At 40.6% G+C, this 14,490-nt stretch overlaps 1 protein-coding gene across 3 annotated transcripts in view; it reads right to left on the bottom strand.

The window, feature by feature from the left end:
• slc8a4b (solute carrier family 8 member 4b) overlaps positions 1-14,490 on the bottom strand; it is a 95,821-nt gene that overhangs the window by 35,098 nt on the left and 46,233 nt on the right. For all 3 annotated transcript variants that reach the window (XM_046381157.1, XM_046381159.1, XM_046381158.1), the window contains exons 2-8: positions 6,933-7,197; positions 5,579-5,718; positions 5,177-5,329; positions 4,856-5,083; positions 4,340-4,750; positions 1,795-1,905; positions 1,528-1,680 (exon numbers count right to left, since the gene is read on the bottom strand). In XM_046381157.1, the coding sequence (XP_046237113.1) occupies positions 1,528-1,680; positions 1,795-1,905; positions 4,340-4,750; positions 4,856-5,083; positions 5,177-5,329; positions 5,579-5,718; positions 6,933-7,113 (1,377 nt within the window). In that variant the 5' untranslated portion in view covers positions 7,114-7,197. The remainder of the gene's footprint in view (positions 1-1,527; positions 1,681-1,794; positions 1,906-4,339; positions 4,751-4,855; positions 5,084-5,176; positions 5,330-5,578; positions 5,719-6,932; positions 7,198-14,490) is intronic.

Genomic DNA, 14,490 nt, shown 5'->3' with positions numbered 1-14,490 from the left:
TCAGGATATGCTTTCTCACAGTAAAAATAAATATAGCAGGAATCTGGTGTTCTGCACATTTTCTTTCTATATACCAACTATTATAGCATATTAAAATCAATATTTTAATTATCTTAAAGGTTCAAATGACTATGAAAATGTGAACGTTCATACCAAATACTACACTGGCTAAAACTAAACTATATTTCATCATAATTTTAGCATTTATCTCATTGTTTTGGACTTTACCACTGTTCACTTTCATTGCTTTCGTTAGTGCTGCTTTCAGGTGCAGCAGGTAGCCAGTTCTCTTAGCAAGTTAAGTGCCATATATTAGTTTGAAGGGTAATAGTACCTCAGTGTGTTTACAGCTTTTTTTTTTCTTTTTTGCTTCTTTTTTTGAATTGTAGATCAGCTATCCCTTCCATGATGTATCTAAAAATAGTTTAGTCCTGTCAAAATGTTGGTGCTTTATTTTTATTTTTTTGTTTTTGGAATGACTGTCTTGGGCTGAAATTGCTAAACCCTTTCAAATGATGAAGTACTGTGTAGTTTTCTTGTGAAGGCCTATATTTGAAAAAGAAAAAAAAAAGATAGATTACAGTCTCATAAATGGCTTCCTGGAACTTTTGACAAAGCTCACTTTGACAAGTGAGCCATCAAGTACAAGTAACCTCATTGAGACCCTCTGATGAAAATTGTAATTTCTTCATCCATAAAGCCCTGCCATGCTTGACAAGCCTGTGTGTGGGCTAAATAGGCCACTTCACTTAACAAAATCAGCGTTCAGTAGACGGCAGACCGAAGCCATGCCATCAGCATCCCTCTGCAGCACTGATGTTGCATCATAGATTCATTTGTACACAAGGAGGAGAGGGGAGGCGCAGCCTTGCAAATCCCCTGCGAGCAGATATCATTCTACTGACACTATGACTCTCTGCAGGAGACTTGAAAGGAAACCAGAGAGTCCTCTTTATTCAGAGTATCAGGTCAGAGTTAAGGCCAAGATCAGTGTATGTTCTCTGAGTTTCTTTGAGTTAGTTTGAGCTAAAAGCTTAAAATCTAGAGAGGAAAGTCTTTTGTACTGTCTCTCACTTCTACACTCCTCCAATATCCACGCCACACTTTAACCCTTTAATGTTGGTGATATGTTTCAAGAGATACAGCAAAATTTTTACAGTTTTCCAACATCCCCAGACACAGAATAAGTGCCTTAGAAAAGACCTTTTTTATGTATTTGGTGTAGTCTGAATGCAATATTAAGCTACAGGATCTTTGCTCAGTTGTTGAGTGTCTGTGGGATCAGATAACATAACAACCTGGATCCCATAGACATCTATGTATTTGTCTGAGGGGATGTCAATACTCTCAGACTTTAAAAACCTCTGCTCTTGAGTGAGAACATGTTATGGGTAAGATCAGACAAAGCCAATGAAAACTGCCAAAGATGTGAGTGAAATCAGTTCAGAGTAGATTTTTGCATTCTCTGGTCTCTGCTTTAGTCTTTCGGCTCCTCTCCCTCTCACACACACACAAACACACACACACCTTGACAGTAACTCCGGCGTCTCCTCCGTGTCTGGAAACGGTCAGTTTCAAGGAGCCACAGTTTTCAAAGCACTGGTACAAAGATGGTTCAAACTCCATCCTGATGGTGTGTGGGTCGTCCTCCTGGGCCTGAGTCTCATGGCTGCTCACCACCTGGGAGAAACAAGACAGGAAAAAGCAGACATGTCAGGTCAGAGTCATGTGTGGGTTTTATTTCACATTAACAGGTCCATTGGTAAAAAAAGAAAGAGATTTTGTGTGTCTCACCTTGCGAGCCTGGTCAGCAGCGTGCTTCTTGAGGATGTTGCCAGCTCCAATCATCATCCTGGTTGCTTGTATACGGTAGAACGCTCTGCTCTTCTGCTGCTGCATCAGGACCTGAACAACAAAAGCAGTGAGTTAACAAGGTGATCTAGTGCTTTCATCGTGTTAATTTATAACATGATGCCATTTGTTTTTCAGATCAGCATTTCTTTTAAAAAAGATTTTGAAACATGATCCAATTCAATTAGTGGAGCAGTGAATCTCCCCGGGGGAATTCTTCTAACATCTCCCCAGCGAGGTTGGAAGTTTGAGGTCAGCTCCAAATTCACAGAGTTACTTAAAATTTGAACCCAAATCCTACATTTAAAAATGCAGGATGTCTTTTTCTCTGAACGTCATTCATGCCTTAAAAAGCTGTAACTGTCTGTGCTTTTTGACAGAAATACTGCTAACAGCGCATTAAGCACATTAGTGGAATCGTACCAGGAAAGAATGATTTGACATTATAGTTGTCCTCTTCCATTAAGTATTAACTACTTCATAATGCACAAGACTGTAGATGTCTCTCTTCCCTGCAAACTCTAGATGTAATGAGCCTTATCAATCTTTAAGTAATGATTTCAGTAAAAATGAATGGGTGCCTTACAATTTAAAATCCTAACGATCCAACAAATAGAAAATGAACACTGTGATCATTAGATTAAATGTCGCCTCAGAGCAGGGAATGCTGTGATTTATTTAAATTTTTAAAAAAGTAGGCAGACAGTTTCACTCCAGAGTCCTCATAAAGTCTGGATCTCTTTGGAGGGATTGAATCAGAAAGTATTAGTTTAATCAAAAACTTTATCTGGTTTGTTGTGCGAGTTGACTTAACTTAATGAAAGTCCAATTCCAAGTTTTAGGAGACCTCAGGGGACCATGAGTTTTCATTTATTCTTTTTTTTTCCCTTTTCTTCTTCTTTTTTTTTTTTGAATGATTGATTATGACCACAAGAACCGTAATTTATCCAGTGGAGTTTAATCTCCAGGTTGGCTGTCATTCTTATTTACAACACAAGGCTTGGGGAGTAGCCGCAGAGGCGGGGAGGCTTCATTGTAAACAAACACTGGGAGTTGCCCAGTGCACCTCGGGGCGTCTGCCAAACTCCTTTCCGCTCCTCCTTCAATTCCAATGAAATGACTTGGAGAGGAGGCAAGGGAAGGGAGAGGGGAGAGCAGCAGAGACTTGGACAGCTTCTGTAATTCTGCATTAAAGGATGAAATGTGTGCAATGGATCAAATGTGCCAGGTTGATGATTAGTATCCATAAAGTAAACATGTTTCCAAATTTTAAGAAAGTGCGAAGTAAATCTTGCAGCAAAGAGGTGAGTGTATGACAGCCATCTAGTAGCAGCATCTTCATTTTTACAAGGGATGAGACCAGATTAACCCACTAGTCGGTTAATCTCTATGTAACACACTGACAATCGAGACTCAACTAAATATCAAATTTAACCAAAAGTTAAATTTAGAACAAAGGACTAATTTCTTGCTTATTTATATCAATTAACAGATCACAGATCTAAATTCCACCAAAAAAAAAAAATCTCAACTCGAGGTCCACTTGCTCGCTTTTTGCAGAAGTTCTAACCACATCTCATGTCTCTCCTTCCTTATACCAAGAATTTGATGATTGAGATGAGGCTGAAAGGTCCGGAAAAGGTAACAAGCTGACCTCGTGTCACAGATTTTGTTTTTCTTTTTTCGTAAAGCTACGATAAAGACTGAACTTACCGGACAAAAAATCACCTGGATGGCAGAGGGGTTGCATGTTATAGTGCTGTCAATCAAGACAACCAGCACCTTCCTCTGTGCAGACTAGTGATTTTATCAGCACATAAACATAAGAGTACACGAGGACACTCATGAAAAACTCTTTTACTATGTTGATGTGTGTCCAACTGATGGGGACTGTGCAGCTATCTGACACTTAGCCAATGCTTTAATTAATTTCCTTATAAATTTGATCCTATTTGCATATAGCTGGGTGTCTATTTTCTGGAAACATTAAATGAGATGAATAAAGAATCCGTTTTTAAGCAAATTTAATGAGGCAGTGTACGTACTGAATAGAAATAGAAATGCAAATTACCTTGTAAAAGTTGCTCAGGAACACTTTGAAATGTTCTCTCTATAACAGCTGTGTGCTGTCCTGCGTGCTATCACCTAAACACCTAGTTCACAACTGAATGTGTCACAGTGTCGTCTCCAACACAAAGTCACCCTCAGAGGAGTCGCATATGAAATGTGACGGATGATGTTTTCTACAGTTTAAATTTATTCCTGTAGATGTAAAAAAAACTGAGCTCAGAAAGAACAAATCTTAAGGACAGGAAGACACTTTTTTCTGTACCAACATACAACTTTTGGCTGGTTCCTCCTGTGTCCAGCCTTTAAAATAAGCTAAGCTAATCACCTCCCGATTTTTACTGCGAAAATATACACCCTACAGCAATAATGTTACATATATAACGTGTGTATATGCACATGTAAGCACATTCCTCCTAACCTGATAATTAGCCATCTCAATTAGCTGCTCCATGTCTTTATCGGGATGCCTCTGCTTCAGCTCCTTCAGCGTTCTCGCCATGTCCCTTCTGGCTTCATCTTCCTCGTCCTTTGCTCCTCCCTCCTCCATCATCCCTCCGTCCATCCCACTGTGACAATTTAACGCCATCTGCCCATCCAGCTCCAGCATGTCCATCTTGGTGAAACCCCCCGGACCCAGTGCGCCTCCTCCTCCGTCCATACATCCTATTCCTCCATCAGCCCCTCCCTCGGTCTCAATGATGATACCACGGTTCTTATCAGCTCGGTAGCGCTTACGGACATACTTGTAGAAGAGGAGGCGACGGTCAGCCACCCAGGCCTGGACCACGCAGAGGGGGAAGAAGAGGAAGGTCAGCACTGCCTCCCACACCTACAGAAAAGAGGAGACCGAGTCAACAGCTTTTCTTCCTTCCTTCTTTCCTTCCTTTTTCTGTTCTTTCCCACCCAGCTTTCTCTCTTTTCTGTCTGTCCTCACCTCCACTTCTCCAGGGGAAAACACACTCAGAATCAGGTAAAGCCATATGTAGGCGAAGACACTCCAGGCCGCCGTGACAAAGAACACCCGAAGGTGTTTTATTTTCCGTGTCTCACCATCAGGAACCACATACACACACAGGGCGATGATGATGAACATGTTGAAGGCAGCACTGCCCACGATGGTGCTGGGACCCAGAGAGCCAGCCTCAAAACCATGACCACACACCTATAGATGGGGTGAAAATCATATTACCGTGTTCCCATCACATTCTGTATCACTTAATCTACTGTGTAACTACCCAGTTCATATTTTACTCACCTCAATAACAGACAGCAGTATCTCAGGGGCACTAGAACCCAACGCCATTAGAGTGAGATTGGAAACGGTCTCATTCCAGATTCTGACGGTGGCCGTGGTGGTCTCACCATTTGGCCTTTTTATAGTGATTTCCTTCTCCTGGGAGGTTATGACCTGGAAAGCAGAAGAAATCAAGAAAAAGAGGCACCGAAAGGCAGAAAGGGAAGCACTGAAAAGCCACGATTTTGATCAGTTGATGCACCATTTTTCAGTGATGGCAGAGGACCGCTGCACATGAATCTTATTAAATAAGATTCACTATCTCCCAAAATTGACTGGTAGTAACTAACACAAGTTCTGTGTATAACTACCTTAATCTACCATGAAGTCATGCAGAGAAATTCATACTTGAACCTTGCCTACCTCTATAGAAGACATGAATCGGTCTGCAATAATGCTCATTCCCAAGAACATGTAGATGAGTGCTACGAAGTAAACAATGGCCCGTGCCACTTTATCCCCGACGGAAGGATTCTGAGGGTTCCACACGGGCAGTACCACTCCTGAAATATGAAAAATAAATAAATGAATAAATAAATAAAAAAAGATAATCAGACACAGTTCTGCTGCAAAAGATCACAAGAAAAAATGAGGTTGCAACAATTTTTGGTAATAGCCTCACTATTCTCTGTCTTTCTAATATTGTATAGTCTCAGAGCTCGCCAGCAGTTCAACCTGATTAAAGATTATAATAAGTGGAAGATTTTCCACATCCCATTTGTCCTACTAAAACTTAATGAAATGGATCAATGCACTATAGTTTCGGGGCAGTAAATTTCCACAATGAGGTGTTAAGTCACCAGTGGTGCACTTTGCTGTGGAATGCTGTCACAGTGTCGCCTTCTGCTGTGGGTTTGATATGAATATCATGCTGACAGTGTTCATCCTCAACTAGTGCATTAGCACCTGGAAACTGGGAAAATAAATCTCTTTTTGCTGAGCCTCTGGACGGGTCACACAGAATGAGCTGCCAAAATATCCTCAAATAAATGCTAGGAGGGTTTTAGAAAAGTAAGCCGACAAATATTGAATTATAAAAATAAACTATCGAGTTGTAGATTCACCATAAAAATAAAGTTTTGGATGATCCCCCCAGCATAACGCTTGACAAAAAGTTGAATACAAAGTTAGTCTTAACTCTTCTATACATTCTGTATGAATAGTGCAACCGAAAAATAGAGACTTGGTTATTAAATCTGCAGGATACTAATGCTGAAAAAAATCTTAAAGGCATGAATGCAGTGAAGATTAGATTTAACTTGTTCAACCGCCTCCATTATAACATAAACATAATAATTGATTGTAAGTTTCAAGCGTCATTATTGTTTCTTACAAAAAAGGAAATTGAATACAACAGCTTTAGAAATAAAATACTGCAGATGAGACACACTGAAAGATAGGAAATATAATATTGCAAGTTTCCCCTATAGATTTGGCTGTAGGTTGTGTTTTTGTTGGAAATGTGCTGATGAACTTCGCTGATTTGAAACATCACTGCACTCAGCTCTGATGAAGGTTTGTGAGATCGGTAGCTTAGTTGGCCGTACACAGATGACCAAAGTAGAGGTTTAACTCTTTCCCTTGCTTAACCCTTTCAACAGGCTGCAGTTGGTGTGAGGATAAAGTATAGACCCATCAGATCCATCCCATGTAATCATGTTAATCCCGCTCTATATGCATTAAAACTACAACAACCTCAAAGCTAAGACTGACCCACCTTCTTGACAGGGGTCTCCACTAGCAGAGCAGTTGCTCTCAGATGAACCTGCGTGGACCGATCCAGGACATGACACCAGGAGAAAGCAGGAGAGCAGTAAGAAGAGGAGCGATGAGGAGAGGCGGGAGGGGCGGAGGGAGGTTGAAGAGGATGGAGGCAAAGACATGGCTGCTGGAGCCATTTCTGCTGATGCTGCAGATGCAGATGCTTCACTGGTCTCTACTGAGTTCTACTGGGTTGACGCGGCACAGGATGACGTCCAAATCTTTAAGGTACACAGAGAAGACAGAAGTCGAGAGAGCTGTTATTCAACCCTTTAATCACAGCAATTAATGAACTCTCTCATGAACATCTATTGCCTTTAATTGTATTCACTACAAAAACATGTTCTGCTGCTTTTAAAACACTTCAAGCGCCATTAATTAAAGCATGTCGAAAGTTCTAACAGACTGGGGAAAAGTAAGGTCTGTCTTCCTGACCTTCTGTCTGCGGCTAAGAGACAACTTCCTTAATTTTTAAAGTCAATAGGGAATTCTTCATGGTGGATTAAAAATAGATCAAATGAAATAAAAAGCAATAAAAGCAATAATGAAAGGTCATCACATAAAAGCTAGTCTGAAAAAAAAAATCAGAAACACTGCAAATGATGACACAACAGTATCAGGCTTCTGCAATAAAGTAACAATAATAAAGTCTACAATAAAGCTGAAGTAGTATAACTGGCCTGAGCTCATTCAGGACCTTGGATGAAAAAATAAAAATCAATCCCTTCTTGTTTTTAATCTGGAGCGTAGAACAGCCAGTGGTAGCCAATATCTTTTTTTCTTTTTTTTATCTAGACCACAGAGTAGACCACAGATATATATATTGCATTTTGTCATGTGAACTTGAGAACTTCTGGATTGTTTTTCCTTTTATACTTAGAAATAGAAATCTTCCAGAGCACCACACACTATAAATCAGCTCATACAAGTTGAGCTTTGCGTCCATTCTTCTGTAAGAAAAAATCTCTGAAAATGGGAAATTTACTGCATTTATACAATGCTCTTCATCTACCGCCCACTTGCCGCACATGACACATTCACCAATTCACACACACAAATCACAATCATACACTGATGGAACAGCCATGTGTAGCAATTTGAGGTTCAGAGTGTCTGAGGTTCAGACACTTTAATGTGCAGACTGGACGAGCCGGGTATTGAACTCCTTACTCTCTGATTAGTGGGTGACCTCCTGAGCCACAGCTGCCCCAAATTATGATAACAGATAACCAATATAAAACTGTAGCTTGGCTGATGGTATCGAGACCAAGACAAATCTTTGGTTTAAAACTTAAGCAGAAAAAAGTGCATTGAAGCGAAATGCAGTCTTTTCTGTCACAGTCAGAACAATCACCATAAATTCCAGAGGTGATAACGTCCACAGAAACTTCACAAACCACACTCACATCAGCTGCGTTTGCAGCCTCAGCTGTTGGCTATTTTCACTTTAAAAGAAAAGCTCTGATAAACTCACTGTAAATGGCTGGACCCACACTCTACAGCTGACAGACAAAGGTAGCAACTAGCTGGTGAACATAGCAGATATTTTAGCAGACACAGATGAGAGTGAATGTTGGACTTACATTCACCAGGTTACCACAAGCAAGACGTAAAACGAAAGCTAATGTTGCATTACTGCGCTTGCAGCTTGTGCGCTGACCCCAAGTTCCCCAAAAATAATTTCATGCATGTGTAAGATTAGTAGGCCTAAAATTGGGCCAAAGTTCTATCTGAAAGGCATGGCTCAGGGCATTAACTTCCCTGTCTCTCTGTTACTGCTGAATACTACTGCTCCTGGTATGAGTGCATGCTGAAGATCAAAATGTTCAAATTCTGACAACTCCAGGTAATTTCTCATGTGAACCGTATAAACATACAATATATACAAAAAAGTATTGGAATCATTACCCCAACAGGGACTTAATGGCATTGCATTCTACATACACAGACAGTGTTACTGTGGGGATTTTTGTCCATTCATGCAGCAGAGCAATAGCGAGGTCAGGCACTGATATTGGACCAAAAGGCCTGGCTCACAGTCTCTGTTCCAGTTCATCCCAAAGGTGTTGGATGGGGTTGAGGTCAGGACTCTGTGTGGGCCAGTCAACTTTCACACCAAACTTATCCAGCCACGTCTTTATGGACTTTGCTTTGTGAACTGGGACACAGTTATGCTGGAATACAAAAGGGCCTTCCCCAAACTGTTGCCACACAGTTAGAAGCATAGCATTGCTGAAGCATTAAGATTTCCCTTCACTGGATGTAAGGGGGCAAGCCCAAACCCTGAAAAACAGCCTCATAAAGAGGTGTGTCTGGATACTTTTGTCTAAATAGTGTATTATTTAGCACTAATTGCAACATTAAAAGTAGGTGGTTTTCAACTGATTCCCAGATATGATGAACTTAAATCCAATCTTTCACGAGTGAATCTTTACACACAAGTCATTTCATGCGGATTTCGTCCTGCTTTGCAGCATTTGGCAGCAAACGTTAACTGAGCAGAGAACAAGCTGGTCGACAGCAAAGATAAAACAACAATATGTGACTAAGCAGCAAAGTGACTTTTCAGCCGGACTGAAGTTAATATGCTTTGAGTGAAAACAGTCCTAATATGTAAAGAGGAACAGTTTGAACTGGCAGTGTTAGGTCAAATCCTAGTGAACACATGCAGAAGAGAGGAACAGAAACAGAGATATACACACCACAGTCAACACACACATTAATGGATACACACATGCACAAGAAACCTCCCCCAAAAAACAGAGATAAATACACAAAGTGTGTTGTGCTGAAGTTGCTGACCTTGTACTTGCATACTTTCTCACACACACTTCCAAATGACTCTCTCTCTCTCTCTCTCTCACACACACACACTCTACACTGTGGGTTAGTCAGCCTTGAGAAAAAAAATTGCTGACCCTGCCTTCACACAAGCACGTGCACGCATACACACACACACATACACAAAAACACTTGTACACACCCAACCACAGTTAGTCATCTGTCATGACATTAGCAGGGAGTTGCTGACCCTGTCTTCATCTATCTTCCAGGGTCTCGCTGCTCCGACAACAACCTGTCACTTCAATACTCAACTCGCTTCTCTCATCCGCCGTCTACGCCGTTTCCATCTACTGCCTTAGTCTCGCTCTCTCTCTTCTTTTCTTCTTTCTTTCTTCACAGTCAGAAATTAGGCTTCCCTCCTGCATCACAGGTTGCTGTACTGATTTTTGTTTTAATAGCAATGAAATAAAATTGAACTTTTGTCACCTTGGCTACAATTTAAAAAAAAAATCTGAAAATGACTTCTGGCAACTTCACACACCCTCAAGCACCCACAACCCTCTATAGGTACCCTGGAGAAAACTTATCTGGGGTGCAATAGTTTGTAATTAGTCAATAACTTAACTGTGCACACATTCATCAAAGAATATGCAAGCACAAGATATACTGAAATAATAATAAAAGTTTGAACATCCTCAGTTTTGTGACACTTTGAAAGACCAAATCGTGTGTTCAAAAGCACCAGAAGAAGCCAATTAAAGAAGCTTGAGTTCAGGTTTTGAGGATAAGAATGAATTGCCATGAATTGCTATATTATTTATTTACAATGTTGGTTTTACTTTTTCTTTTTTTAGCTTTTTGCTATGGACAACACCATCCTGTGACCTGAGCGAGGAAATGTTTCATTTTCACTGATGATTTAGAACTTGTTGATTATCTATTCGGTCAACAACTGTATAAACTCGGCTGTGAGACGCCAATGATGTTCAAAATGCCCCTAAACTTGATTCATCAGTATAACTCAAGCTTTTTTCTCTTTTCTCTTCCTCCTTTACTTCCGTCATTAAATCTCCTAAATTCTTATTCTCTCTCTCTCTCCTTCACCCCCACCCATCTTTTCCATACTCTCTCTCTGTCTGTCTGTCAGGCTTTCTCTCCCCCTGCCAACTTCTTTGTGTATCTGCATAAGTTAACGTCCTGTCGTCCTCCGTCTTTCTCTCTCTGCCTACGCATCACTTCACGTCTCTAGCACCTCTCCATGTCCCCTGCTCGTGCTCCTTTCACACCTCCGATCCATCCAGGCTCACCACTTGTTTCATGTCATTCTTGTCTGTAAACAAATCTGTCCCATTTTTAGTCCACAGTATGTGCATTTGCAGGCACAATAGTAAGCAAGCAAGGGAAGGATGAATGGACAGAAATTGCAACCTAATGGTAAAATACAGAATTAAACGGCTCTAGTTAAACATGCAGTTGCGGCTGAATTTCAGCTTAAGAGATCAGTTTTGTGTCAAGGTATTTATAATTTCCATATATTATTTGTGCTAGATAAAAAAAAGCTATTAGCCTTTTCTTCGGCTGAGCCAAGATGGTCTTTAATTTTCAGACCTGACTCAAGTGCAGCACTTTAATAATAATGTGCAAGGCTGCATGAAAGAAAGGTGTCTGCGCACAGAGCAAATTAACACAGAATGGGAAAATGGAAAGTTGCAGAATATTAAGTGAAAAAGTGGCAGTTTTTACTGTCGAAGGATTTATCAGAGAATAAGTAGAAGGTGCTACGTGGATTCAGTGTGATAAAAATAAGCAGAATTTTTGAATAGTGGTCATAAAAGTCACAGATGTGCTCTAACACACTTCAGTGGGGTAAACTTGTCAGACTATGATGCTACAAAACATGTGCAACAGATGAGAAGTCCCATCCTTAATGTTTTAGTTTTTAATAAAGTCTGACACAAGTCCAGAGCTTCCGTCTTAACCCTTGTGCATATGTGAGTGTGTGCGTGTCTATGTGTGTTCCTTATTTCCTAAAGGGTTTCCCATGTAGGGTATGAATCATTCTGACAAGTCGCTCTTCCTCACTCACACACACACACACACAGACACAAACAAAGACCTGTTCTGACTTTTCTCAAGCTGACAGTGATGCTGGTGTGTGCAGACATATATGTAGATGCAAATTCCCACATGTGCATACACACACAAACTGTGCAATCCACTGATGCACTCATTCACACTTGTGAAACGCTTTGGTTCTACCTTCAGTCAAGCTAACAGGTGTTTGCAGCGTTTGTGTATGTGTGTGTGTGCGTGTGTGTACATGCGCACACACTGAGGCAGATAATTTGATGATTGGATGATGCATGTTTACAGTGTCTCCGCAAGTGAAATACTGGAAGACGTTGATATAACAAGTGGATAATTAGCAATACGAAAAGGAGAGAAGAGAAGAGAAGAGAAGAGAAGAGAAGAGAAGAGAAGAGAAGAGAAGAGTGACCTTTAGGATGGCAAAATGTCTTGACATAAAGAAATAAACAAACAGCTGATGATACTGACATCTTCTCAAAGTTATATAATATATTTGACACTATTTAAGGTCAGTCATTCATTGTGTATTCTGGAATTTGCTCTCTACATGGCAGTTTTGATTGCTCGTGGCAGAGTCCGCCGTTGCCGCACTGGATTCAAATTGCACAGGGAATTCACAGGAAACAATGCAATCACCTGCTTCTGTCTCAGACTCCTAATTCCTTATGTGAGCTTAAGTTGCTACCAAAACAAACCCAACATTTGCTGCTGTTTCAAAAGCATTGAGCTGGTGAGTAACGGGGTGGATTTTATTGTGAAGCAGTCACTGGCAAAGCCATTTATTTGTCTCTGAAATTAACGATCCATTAAAACTGCATTTAAGAAAGAAAACTGACATTGTTTGCCAGGGGATCATCTTAAATACTGCAGGGAGTGATGAACTGCTTTATTAAAATAACATGGGTTTATCTATCCTTGTACTCAAGGATTGTTTTCTGCAGTATGTGCTGTTACCACCAGTAACCAGGGGTGTTACCAAATCAACCAATCAGACCTGAAATCTGAAGTATTATAAATTTACAGCCCTGAGAATAAGTTTGCAAAATAATAATAAAAAAAATCTCTTATGATAAAGTAATATAAAAGACAGGACACCACGGGAATAAACAGTACTGACCAAAAGAAATTGTCTGCCTGGAGAAGCTGTAGCTGAACAAACTGCAACAACATCGTCTGCCTCAAAAGTGAATTTAGAAAATGTTAAGTATAGCATGTGCCAGAGGCCCTGGACATACTGGAGGATGAGATGAAAGCAGACAACGCACATATTCACACCCACTGTAAAGCACATTGCATGCATACACACACACACACACACACACACACACACACACAAGCTTCGACCCGTTTATCGAAAGCAGTAAGAGCAATGACCACGGTTGTTGATTCATATCTCATCAGCTGTGCTTTGCTGCTCTCCCTCGTTTGGCGGCATGAATCACCAACCTCAAACACACACACACACACACACACAGTGCAGAGGGCTAATGTTCTCTCAAGGTTAAATGACATTTGATTCATCGCATCTTCATGGGCTCAGCAAGCGTTCCTACTTTCATTAGTCCATCCACACATCCTTTCTCACTGCTAACGCACCCCTAACGAGTCATATGGCCTAATATTCGGCTGTTTAAAACACAGAACTGAGATTGTATCAATGTTTTCCATGTAAATCACCTGTGACTCCTTGAACACCCTCAGGAAAAGTGTGAGCGAAAAAAGCGTAGGTAGTGTTTCGGTTTTTGTGATATCTCTTGGCCCACCAGACAAAAACATTTTATATAACTACAGCTTAGTAGTGGTTGGACCTGGAGTTACATGCTCTCTGAGGAATACACGTATATTTTTTCATAACTTTCTCTATTCCACTTTGAATCCACATTATTTTCTGTAGATTTTTGTAGCACTGTCATGTGCCTTATACAATGATTTATTAAGTCAAAAGGAATTAGCTTATGTAAGTTACTACTCAAATTAAGCCAAAATTATTTGTTAGCATGGCGAGTTTTGTCCTTCACTCCACCTTTTGGTTTTCATCATTCCATCTCTGTTTCCATTTTGCAAGGGAATCAAAACAGCCAGTGTTTGGTTGCCTCTCCCACACATCAGAGGAAGTTGAATCATTACCTACTCCATATGGCACCAGAGAGCCACTTCTGAATCTTAAAGGCTGCTATTTGTAGGTTCCATTCCCAATGAATGGCTGTGAATAGTGAGTGTATTTTAAATTTTTGATGATGATCCCTTTTAAGGCACAAATGGAATTGGCCCCTGACTATATTTCAGTCTGAGATCCTGATGGATCTTTGCTATTGAGACCAGGACTTGAAAGCTGGGGTCCTTCAACACTGGAGTGACCTGCAGAGGGAAAGCAGGCAAGCTGTTCCTTTATCTTAATTTAAAGCAGACTATATCTAAACCTTCCTTTTCTTACAGTGATTTTAGTGATTTTATTACATTGCCTATCTCTCCACCTTCCCTGTCCCCATCCATCCCTTTATCTTCTTACCTCTCCATTTCTTCTTCCCTAATTTCATCTGTTCTTTCTCCCATGACTCCCCCTCTTCCACCCTCCCCTGTCCATCCCCTTGTCCCTTTTCTCCTCCGCTGCTAACAAAGTTATTATCTCTCCTCCACAGAGA

This window comes from Scatophagus argus, chromosome 23 (genome assembly GCF_020382885.2).
Source record: "Scatophagus argus isolate fScaArg1 chromosome 23, fScaArg1.pri, whole genome shotgun sequence".
NCBI classification, from domain to species: domain Eukaryota; kingdom Metazoa; phylum Chordata; class Actinopteri; family Scatophagidae; genus Scatophagus; species Scatophagus argus.
The sequence above is the reverse complement of the archived record's forward strand: the minus strand, read 5'-3'. Positions and strand labels throughout refer to the sequence as shown.